The following is a 21,649-nucleotide window of genomic DNA, read 5'->3' as shown; positions in this document are numbered from 1 at the left end:
AAAGACTTAATGTTTAGTCACATTGGGGCTGGATTATTTCTTGCCATGTTGGTGAAGGTAGGCTGGTAATAAATATATAATATAATATAATATAATATAATATAATATAATATAATATAATATAATATAATATAATATAATATAATGTTTTAAAATGTAAAATGCCTATTCATTGTCCTGAATGCATTACCAAAGTGAGTATGGACCTATTAAAGGCAGAAAATGTGTCCCTAAGGGGATCCTTATGTCACAAATGGCTCTAGAGCTGAAACAAGGGGGAAAGTGAGGTAGGCAGTCACTTAGAACACAACATTATAATGGGCAAGGAGAGTGAAGAATAAGGGATATTTTTTTAATATTCCTTTTTTCTAAATACATATGTTACTAATATCAAAGAATTCTACTTTATATAGCACGTATTTTGTGAATTCAATTTACAGTGAAGGCTAAAAGCCTCTAGAGTATCATCATATATTGCAAAGGTCAGCAACCTTTTTGGCCCTGAGAGCCATAAACGCCTGCGGAAGGAGGAGGATGGAGGCAGAAGGTGCTGGAATATGGGGCGGGGCTGAAGGGCCCCCTGGGGCACATCCTGGGGATCTGCCCCGACTGGCCAGTTGGGAGGTGGAGCCAGATATGGCTCGAGAGCCATACAGTTGCTGACCCCTGATATATAGGCATACTTCAGAGATAGCATGAGTTCAGTCCTAGAGCACCATAATAAATAAATGAAGTGAATAGCGAGATAAAACAAGTCCCATTAATTAATTTTTTTGTTTCTCAGTGCATATAAAAACTATATTTGCACTATCCTTTAGTCTATTAAGTGGGTTATAATATTGTGTCTAAAACTAAACTTTATTACTAAAAAATACTAATCAGCACCTGAGCCTTCAGTGAGTAGTAATCTTATTGTGAGGTTAAGGATCTTATCTCAATGCTGATGGCTGCTGACTGAGTAAGGTGGTAGTTGCTGAAGGTTGGGGTGGCTGTGGCAATTTCTTAAAATAAGTCATCGATGAATCTGCCACATGATTGGCTCTTCCTTTTACTTGTAGGGTTATTAATTGGCCTAATTTCAATATTGTTGTATCTCAATGGCCAGAGGAGAGGGAGAGAAATGAAGAAGGGCTAGTTAACAGAGCAGTCAGAACACATAGAACATTTATCAATTAAAATTTTCAGTTTGTTGTGTTCCAAAAGTAACATCAAAGATCACTGGTCATAGATCAAAATAACAGATATAATAATAATGAAAAATTTTGAAATATTGTGAGAATTATCTAAATGTGACAGACACAATGTGAGTATATGCTATTAGAAAAGCAAAGCTGATAGACTCGTTCAGCACAGCATGCCACAAACATTCAATATATATTTTTTTAAAATACAATTATCTGATCACATGTTTTGATGGGTATATGATTGGGGATTTTGACTTTAAATGATCACTATTGCAAATATTAATAATATGGAAATAGGTTTTGAACAATGATACAGGCATAACCCAGTGGAATTGCTTATCAACTACAGGAGGCAGGGATGGAAGAAGAGAGGAAAAGAATTAGTTAATTTAAAAAAAAAAACCCACAATATCTGTTGTGCTTGTGTAGGAAATACAATTTTCAGACCTTGCCTAGACCATACAGATGTCATTTCCTAACTATTTGACTCTATTATGTGTCTTTTAGATAAGAGAATAGCCAAGGTGGGAATAAAGAAGTAAAGAGTGGATGACAGTAGTGGTCAGGACTTATTTATTCAGTTAGGTAGAAAAGGAAGTCAGGAAGAAAGTCAAGTCAACCAGCATTTATGAAGCACCTATTCAATGAGGTGCTGTGCTTGTTAGCATTGGGGAGTCAAAGAAAAGCAACAGTCCCTTCTCTCAAGGAGCTCCCAAGCTCAATGGAAGAGACAAAATGCAAGCAGTCATGTACAAACAGATATATAAAGGACAACTTAGAGATCAGTAAAAGCATTTTTCTTTTCCTCTATATCCAGGAGAAGGTAAATTTCAAGATTTTTCTGAGTTTCAAAGAGAGAATCTAGGAAAAAAATGCATTTTCTTTCTCTCTTCCAACATAAAACTATATCCGCAGCACACAGCATCAGAGAATGCTAAATTTAAGCTGTAAGGAATTCCAGAGACCAACTAGATCAGCCCCCTCCCTTGACCTGAGCATAATTATTATCAGTTTTAAGAGGTGTGAGAATTTGATTTTTGGAACATTTTATCTAGATAATTCTCTTTTTTTACTTTGGTAGGAGATACCACTGGCGTACTTGATAAACACCTGGACCCTGTAAGAGAGAATCTTGGAAGGAATTGGAAAAAATGTGCCCGCAGTTTGGGCTTCACTGAATCCCAGATTGATGAAATTGACCATGACTATGATCGAGATGGACTGAAAGAAAAGGTGTTCCAGATGCTCCAGAAGTGGCTAATGAGAGAAGGCAACAAGGGTGCCACAGTTGGAAAGCTAGCCAGAGCTCTTTTCAAATGCCAGAGAATAGACCTTCTGAATATTTTGATATTTGCAAACCAGAACTAGCCTGCTGGGTATAAACTGGAAGAAATGCATGTAAATACTTCTTTTAACTATGCAACGCAATGTAAAGTACATAGTCTGTAGACATTTCTCTGTGATCAGTCTTTTACCTGCCCAGCTTCATTCAAGGCATCACATCAACCATTACTGCCAAGTTTGTCTGCGTGACCCCATCTTTCCATCTTGCCTGGCCTTTGGATACTTGTCTGCCTGCCCACGGGAAAGGGCATCTCGAACCTGCAATGACCTCATCTCTTTAGCATTAATCTCATTTCCTTAATGGTGCTATAATGGATGAGAAGTTGAAGTGACACTAATCATGTCTCCTCATTTGATGTTGCATCCAGCACAACATAAAGAAACATGGGTCTTTTAATCTGTGGAGGGAAACTTTTGACACGAAAACATAGGGCAGGGGGAAAGAAAAGCAGATAATATAAAGAATACACAAAGATGCATATTGGAAGGAACCCTGAGACTTCTTCAGTTTGCCAGGGCTAAGGGTTATACATTAATTTGCAAATTAACCGATGAAAATCAAGGAATTCACATTTTCAACTTTCAGAGCCTACTAACAGATTATTGAAAGTAACATCTGTTTCCACATAGATAATACAAGATTCTTGGGAAAGGATATTCATGCCTAATTTTGCTGATTCTAAAAATGTAGCACAATATGTAAACCTGTTTCCTACAAGTTATGACGTTGTACATATTTCATTGATCTTCCTTGTATTGTAACCTATCTATAGGATCCCTTTCCTGCTGTTACAAATGTGTGAGAACTGCTGTCTACCTGTTTTTTGGAAACTTGGTAGATAAACAATCTACTTACTCAGAGGGTAGATGAAAGGATGTGCCCCTTTTTAGAAAGAGTTAAAATAAGTTTGTTTCTTGCCTTGAGATTGTAGCCCCAAATCAATTCTTTTATTGAAGGTTTCAGTACATATCAATCTTGTGAATTATTAAATATAGCCACAACAAGAAAATTGCTTTTGCAACCATATCTTGCTTTCACTGTCCCATAACCATTGTTTTTTGGGATCAGCTTTAACCATATTTTTTATAATCCTCAGGATTCATTATTTCTGAATTCTCCATTTGAAATGGTATCAGTCAAGACTGTCTTCTCCTCATATGGGAGTTGTTTGCTCCTGTCTATAAAAACAGTGGAAGTTTGAATTTGGGGTAGGAAGTACCCAATGCTGCTCTGTCAGTATGCTACAATAAACTCCTTTTGTCTTGTTTACTCATTTTGCCTAATAAAACAGAGTGAGGCACTAAAGACAATTGTCTTAAGTCCATTTGAGATATTCAGAGTTGAAAAAAGGAGAGCCTGCTTTTGGTAAGAATATCCAGCTATTGCCCCCAGAAGGGTGATGTGGCTGTGGGTAGCTGAGGTCTCACTGTGTCTGCCATTTTCAACTTTCAGAGCCTACTAACAGTCATTTTGCTGCTTATATAAATATACCTGTGCATACATCTGATCCTTGACTCCCAGCCTCTTGGACAAAAATAAAACTGGATTGTTGAGTATATTTTGGAAGTGTGCCAGAATCGGTGACCGCAAGTCCCTATGTAGCAGTGTGCTTTATAGTAATGGCTTTCAGCATCTTGTTCATCCAGTAGTTGTAAAATGCCAGAATTTAATTGGTGTCAGATTTCTATAGCTAAAGGACTGGCCTACAGAAACCAATGGGAAGAGTGATTATTAATCCTTTCAGCTGTGTACCTTGACTGAAAGACTCCTGGCTGCTGTTCTCAATTATATGTGTTAATGGACCAAGGTTGTTCTCCATAACTAAGATGCAACTGTTAATACCAGACTAGAGTGATATCTACATAATGATCCACCTTATTTATAGTTTTGCCACTACAGTGGCATTCTGTAAATGGCATTCTTTTGATCTACAGGAGGTATTTCTATTGCATACAGTAGAAAGCAAACTTGGTAAATGATCGCTCAAGTTCCTTTCTATGTGATATGAGGGGGAAATTGTATCCATATATAAGAACATTTCTATAACACAGTTTTTAATTTGAGGAAAATGGTTGAATATTATGCAAATGTTCACAAAAATTACATTTGTATCTAATAATGCTTTAAACATGTTTTCCCTGGCCAACTCAATTTGTACTGTCTTATACGCAGGTTACTATATTTTCCAACTTTATGAAGTTAGTCTATGCAGTACATATGCAGGAAAATTGTTAGGAATGTATGTGAGAGTATGTGTTGTATGAAAAAAAGTATTGTTTTCAGATCCCATTATAAAAGATATGAATTCTTACAGACTTTCTCAGTTAAAGCAAAAAACTATCAGGAAAGTTTACTAGCATAATTCCCCTTGACATTTGGATCTATATATATCTTAAGCATTTTTTCAAAAACCTGCTACTCAAGAAGAAACATTTGAAAGAAGGTGAACTAATTAGAACAATTGTGAAATGATGATTTTATGTTTCGTTGATTTGGACCTCAAGTCTCAAATAAAAAAATATTTGTTTTCATTGCTAGAAATTCAGACTTTAGGGGGTGGAATTTATTTTTAAGCCTTGGAAATAGATCAGTTGACCCATATAAGTGTTTGTTTATGGTTGGTTTTTTTGACAACTTGATCAGGCTTCTTTTGGTTGTCTAAAGATATGTCAGGTATATGTAAGTACTAAGCTATGCCAAATCAATTAATGTTCTCTGTTCATAAAAATATTCTCTGTTCATAAAATACTAAGCTATGCCAAATCAATTGATGTTCTCTGTTCATAAAATACTAAGCTATGCCAAATCAATTGATGTTCTCTGCTCATAAAAATACCTTTTAAAACCACAAAGTTAAATGGCTGAATGCAGTTACTTTTTTGGATCTTCAAAGAGAAGGCATAAAGGGAAATTCTCATTTTCAATGGATATGCTTATTTCTTTATTTCAACTGAAATTCAGTCAGTTTCAAAATAGAGTTCAAAACTAATTTAATTATTTTAATTGAGTTCCTTATGTTGTCCAGTTCTAGACCAATTTAATAAAACTCTTGTTCAAATGTTGATATAAACATGTGTATATATGGATTCTTTGGACATTTATTATCTTCCACTGTTTGAAACTTCAGTTGCCCAGTTATTTGGTCTATATCTGTACTGTGTTCAAAGGGACCTAAGCTTTTTGATAGAAATAATAAATTTCAAATCTGAGAAGGACCTTACTTAAAAAGCATTTAAAGAACTTCATTTCTTATTTTGACTTAAAAGTTGGTGAGAATTGTATGAGAATACTTCTAAATTAAAAATTGTCCTCCCCTTAGTCTCTCTTTTCAGCAAACTTCCTAAAAAGTGAAAAAACATGTGTGTTTTTTTTCTTGGATATATCCAGAAACAGTCTGAAATTTTATCATTTGTAGAGCACTGTTTTGTTTTGCTTTCCATTTTTTTTAAACCCTTACCTTCTGTCTTAGAGTCATTACTGTGTATTGGCTCCAAGGCAGAAAAGTGGTAAGGGCTAGGCAATGGGGATTAACTGACTTGCCCAGCGTCACACAGCTGGGAAGTTTCTGAGACCAGATTTGAACCTAGGACCTCCCGTCTCTAGGCCTGGCTCTCAATCCACTGAGCTACCCACCTGCCCCCTGCCTTCCATTTTTTAACTTAATTTTTAAGGGGGAAGAAAGTCATGGAAATAAAATATTTTATATAAAAAAAGAATATCCATAAATTCCTTAGAACCAACCAATAAGAAAAATGGCAATAGGTCAGTGATTGCAAACTTTTCAGAGAAAGAGTGCCGGGGCCCATCTCCCCCAACCCCTCCAGACGGAGTGCCAGCCCTTCCCCCTATCTTACCTTACCCCACACAGGAGAGGGAGGAAACGCTCCCATTGGGCTGCTAGGCAGAGGGTCGGGGAAAGTGAGGGATGTTCTCCGCAAGTGTAGAGGGGCAGGGGAGTGGCCCAAGCACTCCGCTCCCCTCCAGCTCTGCCCCCTGTGAGCCACCCACTTTATCCCGTGTGCCCTCCCATTAAGACTGCTGGGCAAAGGGGCGGGGATGTGAAAAAAATGTCATCAGGCATGGTGGAGAAGGCAGCTTCACCCAAGTCCCTCTGCCTTTCTAGTCATTAACTTTGGGTGGAGGGAGGGGTGCCCACAGAGAGTGATCTGCGTGGCATCTTTGGCACCTGTGCCATAGGTTTGCCATCACTGCTATAGGTGAAGTTAAAAATAATGAAAGTTAGAGAGAAAAGTACATTTAGAGAGGAGTGGGAGGCAGCTAGGTGGCTCAGGGTTTAGAGAGTTGGCCTGGAGTTAGGAAGACCTGATTTCAAATCCCATCTCAGATACTTCCTAGATGTGTGATACTGGGCAAGTCCCTTAACCTCTGTTTGCCATAATTCACTGGAGAAGAAAATGGCAAAGCAGTTCAGTATCTTCCCAAAGAAAACTCCACGGACAGTATTGGTGTTTTGGTCTATAAGTGAAGAATCAGATATGACTGAACAATAATAAATTGCTTTACAATTCTTCACAAAATTATGCATTCAAATATGCCATTCATCTAAATGCTTAGTGTTTTGCTTGAGCAAATAAAGCAAGCTGACTGAAGAAATTTGGAGAATTTAAATCAAATTTTTAATTTTGTGCTTTCCTCATCTCCATACTTTCTCACAAGTTTAGTGTATTAAAAAAAAAAAAGGCAAGGTCTGTGGAGATTTTCTACTATATGGTCTAACTCTGACCTGATTCAAATATTCTGCATCTAATAAAAATTAGTATCAGTTCAAAATGTAGAGTGGGGGTTGGCAACCTTTTTGGCCGTGAGAGCCATAAACGCCACATTTTTTAAAATGTAATTTCATGAGAGCCGTACAGTGCTCACAGTGTGCGCTCCTGTAACAGTGCCTGAAAAAAATTGACTTTATGGCTCCTGCAGAAAGAGCCATATCTGGCCCTCAAAAGAGCCAGATATGTCTAGAGAGCCATACGTTGCAGACCCCTGTTGTAGAGGGAGGATGGGTACCTAATTCCACAATAGACTACAAGTTTCAAGGTTCCATTCTGATATTATCCAATGAACCTGGGAAAAGAGTGGAATTGCAGGGATTTCTAGTTTATGGATTTCATTGGTATAGGGCACTCTCATTCTCCTATGAAAGCAGATCTACAACTTATCTGTAATAGTTTGAAAGAGTTGTCTAGGGAATGAAAGGGGAAATGTCTTGCCCAGAGTCATACAACCAGGACACGTCAGAGACAGGACTTGCACCCAGAAGTCTGACTGTAAGGTTGTCCTCTGCACCACACTACTTATCATATTACTACTGAAATGAGACTGAAGAATTCTATTACAAATGTCATCTCGACTTCTCATGTTGTTATGACAAAATGAGTAATAATAATTGTAAAACATTTTATACCTATCAGCTTCTGAATATTTTTAATATTCTTTTAATTTTTCTTCATTTTTAATTTTAAAAAAGTTTTCTCCTATTGGCCTCTTCCTGTCGTTTATGTCATAAACTCATATAACTTTATAAAAAGAAGGAAATTGAGATATTGTCTAGGCCAGTGATGGGCAAACTTTTTAAAGAGGGGGCCAAAGGAAAGGAAATACTCATCTGTCAGTCTGTTTCTAAGGTAACTCTTTCAAAGTTTCATTGTATTGTATCCTATTCATTGTATTTGTCAGATTAGGAATAAAGTCGTGTGGCCAAATAGAACATTTCAGGGCCCCCCCTCCAATCTGGCCCACAGGCCATAGTTTGCCCATCACTGGTCTAGTCTAATCTCTTCCCTGCACAGATATGGAAATTAAGATCCTCTTTCCCAAGATTTCAGGACTTGTCAGGCCTTTAGCCCATGTCTTCTGGTACTTGATCCGGTTTTCTTTTAGTATATACCAATGATACCACATGCGGCCCCCTGAAATGTTCTATCCAGCTGCAAGATTATTCCTAATCTGATGAATACAATGAATAGGATACAACACAATGAAAGTTCAAATGAGATGCCTTAGAAACAGACCGACAGATGAGCATTTCCTTTCCTTTGGCCCCCTCTTTAAAAAGTTTGCCCATCACTGGTATATACCACGCTACCTGCTGACATTCACCCTCTGCTTTTGAGAGTTCACTTTGAAATCTCAGGTTAAAAGGAAGAAATCTGAAGACTTCTACAACTACCTACAGTATCAGTTCTGAAAGTGATCACAAGGAGGTGAGTCAGAAAATTTAAACAGAAGTGACAAGTAAATTAGAAAATGTAGGAGAAGTTACCCAATGCAAGTCTACAAAATCATAGATCTAGAACTTGAAGGAACCTAAGAGGTCATGTAGTCAAAGTCCCTCATTTTACACATGAGAAATCAGGAAGTTAAGAAACTGCCCAGGGTCACACAGGTAGCAAGTATAAGAAGTGGAACTTGAACCCAGGTATCCTGACTCCAGAGCCTGTGCTCTTTTCATTCTATTACATAAGGACTTAATTTTATCATTGAATGCTCCCCTTAAGACTTGTGATTGTGAATAAAATCACCAGAAATAGGAATACAATTTAATAGAATTTTAAACTTTAAATCAAAACAAATATTCCTAAAATATCAGTCTTTAAAACTAGTTATGTCTGTTTTGGGATAAATAAGACTTAAATGGTTTTGATTCTGTTTTGGATTTTGAGGGCTCTTGTTATTTCATATGACTTCAAGGGACAGAGGGGGAAAGAAAGACTACTTAAGGAGTAAAGAAGTTGTCAAATCATTAGTAGCATAAAAGCAAATCAGGATTAGTGTCAGTGATTGAAATATCAGGAAAGTAATGACAGTGGCCCACAAAGCTGAGGGTTCCTTTGGCATAGCTTCTTGACTAAAGTAGCTGTAAGAAATGCTGATGGGGGCAGCTGGGTAGCTCAGTGGATTGAGAACCATGCCTAGAGACTGGAGGTCTTAGGTTCAAATCTGGCCTCAGACACTTCCCACCTGCGTGACTCTGGGCAAGTCATTTGACCCCCATTGCCTACCCTTACCACACTTCTGCCTTGGAGCCAATATACAATATTGACTCCAAGATGGAAGGTAAGGGTTTAAAAAAAAAAAAAAAAGAAATGCTGATAATTTTGCACAAAGGTTGCTGGGACAGAATTTTGGCCAAATCACAAGCACATTCTGACATACATATACATACATGCTTCAACTATGTTTTTTACTTCTTGCTTTGGAACTGTCAAATTCCTAGGAGAAAAGCTAAATGTTCATAAAAGTAAAACACAATAAAACAAGAAGTCACAATTTTCTTTTTTTTTTTTTTAAACCCTTGTACTTCCATGTATTGTCTCATAGGTAGAAGAGTGGTAAGGGTGGGCAATGGGGGTCAAGTGACTTGCCCAGGGTCACACAGCTAGGAAGTGGCTGAGGCCGGGTTTGAACCTAGGACCTCCTGTCTCTAGGCCTGACTCTCACTCCACTGAGCTACCCAGCTGCCCAAGAAGTCACAATTTTAAGTGCTTTAAGGGTGCAAAGAACTTGGCATATATCTTATCATGATGTAGTTATTACTACGAATTAAATAATACTAGTATTAATGTCTCCATAATATAGATGTATTGTTTTGGAGGTTTGTTTATAAAAAGGTAAAAAAAACTAGAATGCTCTTGGTGAGGTGATACACTCTTCCTCTGTATAAGATCAGAGTGTACTTCTCAGAGAGAGACAGAGAGAGAGGGTGGTAGTCAGATTAGTAAATCTAGAATGGAAGAAGGTCAAACTATTCAACATGTATTAGGCACCTTACCTCACTGGTGAGCCTTTTGAGTTTGAGTCACGAGAGGACAAATTCAAGCCGACTCTGAGCCCCTGGATTGCAGGAGAGAGTTGAGGGAGAAAGTGCTTGCTTTGGGCAGCTGGAAAGAGGGTTGGGGCATGCAAAAAAATGTCATCAGGCTCTGGGAAAAGGGAGAATGGAGCAGCTCCCTGAGTGCTGGCTCTGTTTGCATGCCTTATCTTCACCAATGCTGCAAGCTAGGACACAAATGAAACAGCCCCTGCTCTCAAGGAGCTTATAGTCACATGTGAATTATTTGGGACAAGCAGTAATTTTGAAATAGTTTCATTTTGTGATGGCACTCCTTATATTTGTGTGCTTCTATTAAGTCCAAGCTAATTAGAAAGACTGACCGTAACCAGAAAAAAACAAAATGAGCCAGTTTTCCCACCTTTAGCTGGTTCTCTGTCACTCTAATGCTAGATTTTATGTCATAGGCCCAGTGTTCTGTTTTGCTATTTTTAAATATTATTTTAAAGAATGAATGTTAATTCAAGGAAGCATGAAAAGATTATCGTTATTTTGAAATATATGCTTCAGTTGTAGAAGAGATTTTGTAGCAACTGCTGGTATGAGGAATTGAAGCATTTCCGTGATTATTCAAAAGCATCATGAAACAGGATTGAATGTACCAAAGTGCCAAGTAAAGTGAGAAAAATGAAAAGTAACTCTGGGAACTGACAAACTTTTGTTAGTTATCAAAAAACTATCAAATCCTTTCCTAAGGATCTGATAGTTGAAAGGGTTTTTATTAATTCCTCCATAGTGAAGCATGACTTCTTAGTCAGAAGAATAGCTGTAAAAACAGTAAAAATAACTACTAAGCATAGGTAGGGAAAAAATTGTTTGTCATGGTCAAGACAAAAGTACTGAAGACTAGAAAAGGGTAATTTTCATGGAAGAAATCCACTGTTTTCAATGAAGGCTATACCAAAGCTATTTTCAGAAAAAGTTCAGTGAACCTATAAGATACTGGCATCTTCATCAGATTATAAAAATCACTTCAAAAATGTTTGGGATTTTTCTTACCTCTAGTGGACCTGGAAAACATGTTTCCATTGAGAGAATGATGATATGATAAATATATTGATATGCTGAACAGAATTATTCCAAAATTAGAGAAGTTCCCAAATAGATTAAATACACAACATAGCCTTCCATCATGCCATATGTCACAAAAGATTAAGATTTTTATTTAAGAGATGGAGATAAAGATGCTTCAAAGGCCTGGGAATTCACCTGAATAAAATCCCACTGAAAACCACTTGTGCTAAATGTGAAGATTTATGTAGATTATTCCTAGATATGAGGTGAGGATTTTTGTTTTAATTATTCAGTTAAGAGAACAGTAAGAGGGAAGAGATAATTATTTTTAAAGAAAACTAAAGTACTATAAAAATGTAGGATAGCAGAATATGATCAAATTAAATAATACATATAAAGCATTTTTAAAGGTGAATGGGAATGCATGGATAAATGGCAAAAAACATGCATAATAAATCTACTTAGTAAAACTTTGAAAGAGCAAAACTTTGTTATAACATTTTATAACTTCATGTATTTAAATGTAATAGTTGCAAAGCAAATTCAATTTGATGTTTAATGTTGTTCTAAAGAAATCATTTAAAAAACAAAAACCAAGCAAAGAAACAAAAACCACCTATGAGCCCTTTGGGAATATACTTAACAAGATGCATACAGTAACTATATGATTGCAATTACAAAATAATTTATAAAGTAAGAGAAACTAGCATATGCACAGAATACATCTGCATGTTCTCCTGATGCAATTTCACTATGTGGAAGAACATGGAAAGCCTACCTCAGCTAAAGTTGTGATGTATGTAATGGAAGTTTCTGGGAGAGACTTGAGCATGAAATGGCATTTTTTAACTAATATTAATTTGCTAACTACATTGTGAAAAGAAATATTTTTGATTTTTTGGGTAGCTGGAACTATGGGAAGAGGATTTGGGGAGAGGGAAGGATTTAAAAGGAACCAGAAGCCAGTAACTCAGCCAGTCTGGTTAGCTGTCCTGCTCTTAGTTTAACTCCTTTGCTCATGAAGATTATCTTGTAGGATGTATAGAGGATAAATTGTAGGGAGTGGAGTTGGGAAAGCCTATAAGCAGAGAAAACAATCAAAAGAGATACGCAAGAGATTTGTATATATGCAAAAATATTCAAAGCACTACTTTTTGTTGTAGCAAAATACTGGAAACAGTGGATTTATACAATTTGAGGTATGGATGAACAGATTATAGTATATGAATTTAATGGGATATTATTATAAGAAATGAAAATGAAATGAAATGAAAAATAGGATGGATTTAGAAAAACCTGGGAAGATTTGTATGAACTGATTCAGAATGAAGTGTGAAGAACAATTTATACAATAACTACAACATTGTAAAGAAAAATAACTCTAAGAGATTAAACGATATTCAATGCAATGATAACTATATCTTTGCATAACTATATAACTATATCTGACACAGAAATGATAGATTAGAAGTGCAGAATGAGATATGCATTTTCAAACACAGCCAATATAAGGATTTGTTTTATATGACTATTCCTATTTTTTGTTTTTATTTTTTTAAAACCCTTTTCTTCTGTTTTAGAATCAATACTAAGGATCATTTCAAAGGTAGAAGAGTGGTAAGGGTTAGGCAACTGGGGTTGTATCATACTTTTAGGAAGAAGCCATATTCCAACCCAGGACCTCCCATCTCCTGGTTCTCTATCCACTGAGCCACCTAGCTGTCCCTATCCTAATTTTTAAAAGGAAGGGTTTTTATTTTTCTTTTGAAGAAGGAAGGCTGAGGGTGAGAAGTGGCATAAGAGCTCAATGACAAAGATGACTAAGAAAAAGTATAGAATTCAGAATGTTGAGAGCATCCCACAGCAAAGCCCCATATTTGTAACAACATACTTCCAGTGATGCTGCATGTCTATAAGAAATGGAATATTCATTAAAGAATTAAAGTTGAGGGTCACTCAGTGGGTAGTAGAAAGGTTCATGGTAACGACGATCAGGCTTACTCCACACTGGCAAGGAAAAACTGTACAAAAGAGATATAAAGGGGCAGCTGGGTAGCTCAGTGGATTGAGAGTCAGGCCTAGAGACAGGAGGCCCTAGGTTCAAATCCGGCCTCAGCCACTTCCCAGCTGTGTGACCCTGGGCAAGTCACTTGACCCCCATTGCCCACCCTTACCACTCTTCCACCAAGGAGCCAATACACAGAAGTTAAGGGTTTTAAAAAAAAAAGAAGAGATATAAAAATGTCATACATTCTGTATGACCAGAAAAAAAGCTAGGCCAGTCACATAGCAAGTTTAAAGTATAATTATGTAAAGTTTGTATGTTCACACAATGATAAGGGATCTAGAGAAAATCCTTAGCATGTTAAGGGAGCTCCTGTAAAGTATAGGAGGACATAGCCAACCAACTTTCATAGCATAAGCAGCTATATAGTGTTTGGGATCTATACTGAGCATGGACAAGAGTTGAACAAGATGGGCTACAATCTGAATTACTGGAGTAGATACCCACATTGATAATAGACCCATTAAAATGTGGCCAGGGGTGCAAGCTTAGAATATTTGCATAAGATTCTTCTAATTGGTGGAGAGATCCTATGGAGAAGAAAAGTGAAAAGAGAAAGAAAAGATTTTGGTAAGCAACAGACACGTTAAGGAGCCAGTGGTGCAACATTCCTTTTATTTCCAGTTTTCTTGGACTTTTTGGGGAATTTCCCAATGGGTGAGATAGGTTCACAGCTGAGATAATCTGCTTCTAGTGGAAATCTCATTCACTAGATATTGTCTGGTATATTCTCTGATTTTTATTTATTACGTGCTTGGATAAATTCTGTGGTGGTCTTTTGTATAACTAGCATTTAGTGAGAAGGAAAAAATCTTGGCCATAAGTTTGGGGTACTCCTTCTCCTAAAGGGGTAACAGCTAGGAAAACAGTTTGACCTTAAAAATCATTCCCCTTAGACTAACAATATTTAGGTGGGACAAAGGGATATAATTCTAGTCTGGTATCTCTGTCTCTTAAGAGAGAAGAGGCCAGCCTAGAGGCTTCAATATTCTGTTGCTCTCCAGACAAAATCAAATTTACCCTAGCTGATGGGTGAATGAGATTCTTAAGTATTTATTCAAATCTTACACATTTAGACAAACCCATGTTTAATATACACATACCCTACGTGGGTAATAAACCTCTTATGTATGTAAGTAATCTAGGGCAAGTCATTTCAGTATAAAGTTCCTCTCAAAATCAAATCTTAGGACCTTCAAATTTAATAATAAATCTTTATTTAGATTTCCTGTTTTACCCCCATTATTTTTTACTTCGTTCTTCTGGTAGAAGCCTGCGATTTCTTTTAAATAGGGAGAGAAAAGACACAGTTTACCCATGCAGATAGGAATTAATTCAGCTATTTGAGTAATCACAAGCTTAGAGGTTAAATGTATTGCCCAGGATCACACAGAAGCAGGACTAAACAAGCTGCTTTTCATTTACAGCATACTCACTTGGTTAAAGTCATAGCCCACTTATTAGATTGAAAAATTCCTGGAGAGATTATTCTAATTAACGGAACAGGGATCCTTTCAGAATCGTTTTTCTCTAGGACAAGTACCCCCCCCCCGGGAAGATGGCTTGGGGAAGATTAGAGAATCTAGAAGTCTACGGAAGTGCCGGTCACGTGGTCTTTTCGTTTCCTGCCACCCCCTTCCTATCGCGGGTCGTTACTAAAGCGATAAATATTACAGAGAAAAAAGTCAGTCTCCAAAGGCCCAAACTCCGAGGATAGGCCAGCCGAACTGCAGTTTATTTTATTCAGCGGGATTAGAATTAAGCTTGTTTTAGAGGGGTGGTGGTGAAAAATAACGGCTGGGGGGTGGAGCGTGGACGGAGGCGGGGGTGGGGTGGGGGAATGCCTTGCGCATGCGTTATAGGCAGAGCCTAAGCAGACATGGCGGCGCTGGCTACCCGGTCCTGTCTTCGGCTGCGGCTCCTCGTCTCCTGGCTAAAGCCCCGAGTCGTGGCTGCTGCCGCCTACGGGTAAACACGCCTGCCTCCTCCAAAGATGGGAGGGAGTGAGGAAAAGGTTATGCAGTCTTTGGGTTTGGGGAGGTCTCGGGAGGAGGGAGGCCTTGTAGAATTCAATTCCTCCTCTACCTCCCATTTATTTCCCTCCCCCCATCTCATGACCGCCATCGTACGCAGTCACCGGGGTCTTGCGCATGCGGGGTGGAGTGGGGGGGAAACCATACCCCAATCCCGCTTTCTCCGCTCTACGCAATTGCGGGAAGGGAAGGTGAGCTGCTGGCCAGCCAATCCTGAAAGACCTCTGGGCTATAGGGGCCGGCATTTCTCCCCTCTGTGTGGGCGCATTCCATCTGCCTCCTGCTGTTGAATGCTTCTCTGTGGCTTCCTTCCCCCTGTTTGTACTTAAGTGTACATTTTAACTATATTTCTCAGCTCTGCAAGGGGTGGTGCCGAGGGGGGAAAAACTCGCCGGAGTTGAAGCCAGAGGACCGGAGTTTAGATGCTGACATTCAGAGCTTGTTTATATATATTAGATTGTGAGCTCCTTGGGAGCAGAGACTTAGGTTATTTTCAATCAGGCTACTGCTTGATACATAGTAAGTGCTTAAAAAATGCTTGTTGACTGACTTGCAGCCTTGAGCACGACCGCTATCAGGGCCTCACTTTACTTGTAAAATGAGAGGGTTGTACTCTGAGGGCCAGTCTAGCACTAGATTTATGAGTTAGGAAAAGAGACGTCATCTTGTGGGATTGACCTCAGCCTTGTGATATTTCTAACCATACGTGAGTGGAGAAGGGAAGTTTTGGTTTTTCACCATTAAGAGGCTATAATGTGTAGAACATCATGTATCAGGCTCTGGGGAAGAGACAGAATTTAAGACAATCTAGTGCAGTGATGGGCAACTTTTTGAGCTTGTTGTGTCAAAATTCACCAAAAAAAACGAGCATAACTCCGGTGGTGTGTCACTGAAAAAAAACCATAATTTTGCAATATTTATAGTTTAAATAACAAAAATTTATAATTGTAATATATAACTATATTTAATAAACCAAAATAGGTAAATTAATATAGGTAGAATTGTCATCTATAGTGCACAGAGTGTCTATACTACACTATAGCAAATGTTTCATGCAGCCTTATAGTAATTGAAAATGGCTGTGTGTGTCAGTGCTAACATGTGTGTTATAGTTTTGCCATCACTGGTCTAGTGGAATGGACATTTTAAACATAAAAGTGAGGTTTGAAGGAAATTGTAGTTTTTTAACAGCCTTTTTCCTAGTAATGATACTGTGGTAATAATTTAATAATTATTTGTTTTTGTTCAGCCCTATTGTCTCTTCATGACAGCATAGATCATACCCTGACCAAGCTCTTCTATCTTCTCTATCTCTAGAAACCTGTCTGAGTTCATGTTGGTTATTTCCATTACACTATCCATTCATCTTATCATCTATTGTGCCTTTTGCCTTGTCTTTCCCAAAATCAATTTATTTGGCTCTTTAAGGTATGCAAAACACCTTCCCATTTTACAGATGAGGAAATTGAAATTAGGAGTGGCTAGATGACCAGAGAGTAGATGAAGTAGGATTTGAATGTTGGCCTTATCCTGACTGGATCACTTATAGCTCATTGATGTTGAACTTTTTAGAGATGGAGTGTTGGCAGTGCTCCCATCCCATCCCCTCTAGAGAACAGGTGCTGTGCTCCTCCCCTTCTCCCCAAAGTGTTGGGTGTGCTCTGCCTTCCCCCTTATCCCACACAGGGGAAGGAGAAAGCACTCCTATTGGGCTGCTGGGTGGAGGGGTAGATGAAGTGAAGGATGTCCTCAGCAAGTATAGAAAGGAGAAAGCACTCCCATTGGGCTACTGGGCAGAGGGGTGGATGATGTGAAAAAAAATGTCACCTGGTACAGTGGAGAGGGGAAGGGAGCTCCACCCTAGTCTCTCTGCCTTTCTAGTAACGAACCTGGCCAGGGTGGGGTAAGGGTGTCCACAGAGAGCACTCTGGGTACCATCTTTGGCACTAGTGCCATAGGTTTGCCATCATTGACCTGTTTCTTAGTGTAGAGAATTTATTAACTGATGGTTCTTTTAAGAGTTTGTGGACCTGGATGAACCTTCCAGTCTGTACAGAGACCTATATAACAGATACTAAGATTCATTTGCTTGGAATGAATCACTAACTTAACTAAACCCTTGGGACAGACAGAAATATTTATGAAGCATCTGCTTTGTGCTTCTAAGTGCTGGACAGGAAAGGCACTACCCTTAAGGATTCTATTGGGGGAAACAAAAAGTAGCAGATGAGTAAATGCAAAATATAAACAAAGTAATATCTGGGGTGGTGGAGAGGGCACTAGAAGCTGGTTGGACATCAGGATAGGCTTTCTGTAATAGGTGACTTTTAAACTGAAGTAAAGAAAAGAATTCTTTTAATAGTCCCAAAAGTATAAGAAGGGAAAGAATGCCCATTCTTAACTAATACATCATTTATTCCATTATGCTCTAAGTATCAAAAATGTATTGAATGCCTGCTTCATGTAAGACATGTATTGGAGGGGGGATAGAAAAAAGTATAAAAGTCGTTGCTCTCAAATGGAGAATCTTAAAATTTAGGTAAGAAGATGAGACATGAAAACTTGAAAAGCTGTTAGCAAAGCATATCAAAAGACATTCTATAATTACCAAATCAGTGACAAAAAGTAATTGTCATGAGGGGCAGCTGGGTAGCTCAGTGGATTGAGAATCAGGCCTAGAGACGGGAGGTCCTAGGTTCAAATCTGGCCTCAGCCACTTCCCAGCTGTGTGACCCTGGGCAAGTCACTTGACCCCCATTGCCCACCCTTACCACTCTTCCACCAAGGAGCCAATACACAGAAGTTAAGGGTTTAAAAAAAAAAAAAAAAACATGAAAAAAAGTAATTGTCATGAGCTCAGAAGAGGTGATCCATGAGAGCTGAGTATTTGATTATGTAGCCCTTTAAGGCGTATATAGCTATTGTCTTCATATTTACTGTGACTTGCCTTGGAGAGATAGCTAGGCAATTTATTGGCTGTGTGACCTTGAGTAAACTAAACTCTTCGAACTTCAGTTTTCCTGATCTATAAAACTGATAGGGGAACACATAAGATCATCTTTAAGGTGACTTTCAATTCCAAAATTTTATAAACTGAACATGGCAATCTGACATCACCAAAAAAGAGATAGAATATAGCTGAGCAAAAAGAACATTCCTCTGGAGAAAAATTACCTGCTATTGCTCCTCATTAACATTTTTGCAGTTACATTGGCTCATATTTATTCTGTTTAGAAAACTTCCTGTCCCTTAATACCATTTAGAAAGATGGAAACAATCTCCAAGACCTAAAATACACCATAAAGAAAAATATTTGGGGACTAAGAGCTGACAAGACTACTTCCCAAGTTACGTCCTTAAAGTTACATTTTCACATTTATTAATTGTTAGGGTTTTACTATAACTCCTTTTATGCCTCGGTTAGCCAAAGTAACCTTTGTTCTGTTTATTCTGAGTCTGTGGCTGCTTAACTGATGAAAAGATCATTCTAGTAATGAGGCTAAAGTTAACATGCTCAGTTTCCATATGTACTAGTTTTATTTTATTCCATAACGACATATACCTTTAATCCCCGACAAGTTTAAATTTGTAACTTTTTGTTTAAAAGACTGATAAATTTGAGTGATTTCTTCAACCTCTCTTGGATAAAAGTATACAACCTACTAATGATTGATCTCATTTTAAGTTTAAGGAAGGTCATAGATCATAGGATCAGAGATTTTAGGAAGTGATCTTAGAAGCCATCTAGTTCAACACGCTCATTTTGCAGATGAAATAGAGGTAGAGAAATGCTAAGTGATTTGTCCAGGGTCACATTAGTATCTGATAGTAAGTATCTGAAATAGGATTGAAACCCAGGTTTTCTTGACTCTAGTCCGGGACTCTATCCATTCCAATCAATCAGTAAACATTTATTAAGTGCCTACTATGTGTCAAGTATGACCTAGCATATACTACTACCCTGGTGTTTATCACCCCGATTGTTTTATTAGTACAATAAATACCTAACAAAGAGAGGTCTTGATCTTTTATCCACTACATTTTCTAGTTTGTTTTGATGAATCATTTTCCCAAAATAGGGGAATTAAAAAGAGAAATAAGCAATTCTTAGTTTGTCAACTTCATCTGATACCTTTTTCTCTGGGAGGTGAACTCATTCAGGAATTTTGAAATGATAGACACTTCTCTATTTTGAAAGAACTAGAAAAATATTAGCATATACTGTCTCAAAGGATAAAGGGGAAAAAGTATTTCCCTTTTAATAGCCCTTGAGTGGATTTTAAAATTAAGTACAACTATGGTTATAGGAATATTTAGACTACTATAATTATATAGTGGTTAAAATATGGTCTCATTCCCTTTATCTTTCACAACAGATTTCACTTGATATTTCTGTTATTTGTAAAATAGCTCCTAAAATCAGATTGATCGGAACTTGAATTAAGCATTTTATGAATGTATTTGTTTTTCTGTGCAATCTTATCCATAATCCCCCAATACAAGGCTAGGAGCTGATAGAAATATAAAAAAGTTTTGCTCTATGAGATGTTTATTTTAGCATAATGTAGTAGGCACTGGATAGTATAGACAAAACACTGCCTAGAGAATTTAGTGTGAACTTTTTTCCATTTTGTTCAGAAGATGGTCTAAAAGAAAAATGTGTAATGTACAAACAAAATCATTGAAGCTTTTAGAAACTAATATCCTTTCCTTCACTTTAATTAATAACTCGGAGAATTAGATATGCCAAATTATAATACCCCAAAGTTTCAACCTAACTCCACCTAGCCCTTCCTGCTATGCTCTTTGGAATGCTTATTCCATAATCAACATACTTCAATTTAAATCTTTTCCTCTCCTATTTTGTCTATGTGCTAAAAAGTTCCTGTCCCCTCTCCTTAACATATCCTCCCCAGCTACCCTTTCCAGTACTGTAACCTTCCCTCATTCTTCTAGGCTCACTGACTGAGGCAGAAAAAGTTGGAATTCAACTTATTCTACATTGCCGCTTTCAGGTTCTTCCCCTTCCTCTCTTCCTTTGAAGTTCATGCTATTCATATCTATCGCAAGTGGCATTCCCTATCCCCATCACTCCCCTTCTTTCCTCCATGAATTTGGTGCCTGGATCACAATTTTTCTATTCTACCCAACTCCTACACTTACAAATAACCTAACCTTCAGTTCCTCAACCTACAGCTACTCCTCTCCACTTCAGCCACATTCAAAGATGACCCTTGATCTTACCATTTCCCACCTTCATGTTCAAAAACTGTACCATTGGGTTCCTCTCTGTTCCTGTACCTCTGTGCTCAAGAATTAGTAATCTATTGACTTTTTATTTCTTCCACTGCTTTCCTTTATAAAACTCTTTGTCCTCTTACTTGGTCCACACTGTGACCTTCCTTCCTCTAGCCCAGTGGTTCCCAAACTTTTTTGGCCTACCGCCCCCTTTCCAAAAAAAATATTACTTAGCCCCCTGGAAATTAATTTTTTTTAAATTTTAATAGCAATTAATAGGAAAGATAAATGCACCTGTGGCCATCACCCGCTCCCTGGATTGCTGCAGCACCCACTTTGGGAATCACTGCTCTAGCCCTTTAATTTTCTCATAAGTCATCTCTCCTGCATTATCTACTCTCTTCTCCCCACCTTGACTTCTTGGTGAACCAATTCAATTTTATACTGTCTTCTCTTGAACCCTTAGCCCCTTTATCATATTGGCAATTATGCTAAGCCTCAGCTTTGTATCACTCCCGCCATTTGCCATATTCAGTCCTACACATGTTACCAAAGATGGAATAAATCATACAACTGTTCTGGTGCAGAGTCCACTATAAATTAGGTCACACAACCTCAACAGGGCCCTTAATGTTGCGAGACAATCACACTATACTTCCTTTATTAAATTAATATCTCTCCATTGTAATTCTTCCATACCTTTTCATTGCTTCTCAAACCTCCCATGACTCCTCTTCTCACTATTCTTATTTAAGAACCTTGCCTCTCATATTTTACAGAAAAAAAATGAATTCACTAGCTGGGAATTCCCCTCTTCTCTCATTTTCCTCATCTGTCACTTGGTTGAATTCTGCCACCATCTCCTCCTTCACCCCATCTCACTTGATGAGGTGACCTTAGCTTACCATGACAAACCCCTCT

At 37.9% G+C, this 21,649-nt stretch overlaps 2 protein-coding genes and 1 pseudogene across 2 annotated transcripts in view; all 3 read left to right on the top strand.

Annotated features, from left to right (window-relative positions):
* The window catches only part of RIPK1 (receptor interacting serine/threonine kinase 1), a 37,972-nt gene extending 34,872 nt beyond the window's left edge, over positions 1 to 3,100 (top strand). Inside the window, exon 12 of the mRNA XM_044668209.1 lies at positions 2,266 to 3,100. Coding sequence (XP_044524144.1) covers positions 2,266 to 2,552 — 287 coding nt within the window. The 3' untranslated portion in view covers positions 2,553 to 3,100. The remainder of the gene's footprint in view (positions 1 to 2,265) is intronic.
* LOC123254853 lies at positions 2,577 to 4,391 on the top strand (annotated as a pseudogene).
* A 10,945-nt stretch (positions 4,392 to 15,336) lies between these two features.
* Positions 15,337 to 21,649, top strand: part of BPHL (biphenyl hydrolase like) — a 44,009-nt gene continuing 37,696 nt past the window's right edge. Inside the window, exon 1 of the mRNA XM_044668195.1 lies at positions 15,337 to 15,425. Coding sequence (XP_044524130.1) covers positions 15,337 to 15,425 — 89 coding nt within the window. The remainder of the gene's footprint in view (positions 15,426 to 21,649) is intronic.

The sequence above is a fragment of the Gracilinanus agilis genome, chromosome 1 (assembly GCF_016433145.1).
Source record: "Gracilinanus agilis isolate LMUSP501 chromosome 1, AgileGrace, whole genome shotgun sequence".
Lineage (NCBI taxonomy): Eukaryota > Metazoa > Chordata > Mammalia > Didelphimorphia > Didelphidae > Gracilinanus > Gracilinanus agilis.
Note: the sequence above shows the minus strand (reverse complement) of the source record. Positions and strands in the feature narration are given on the sequence as shown.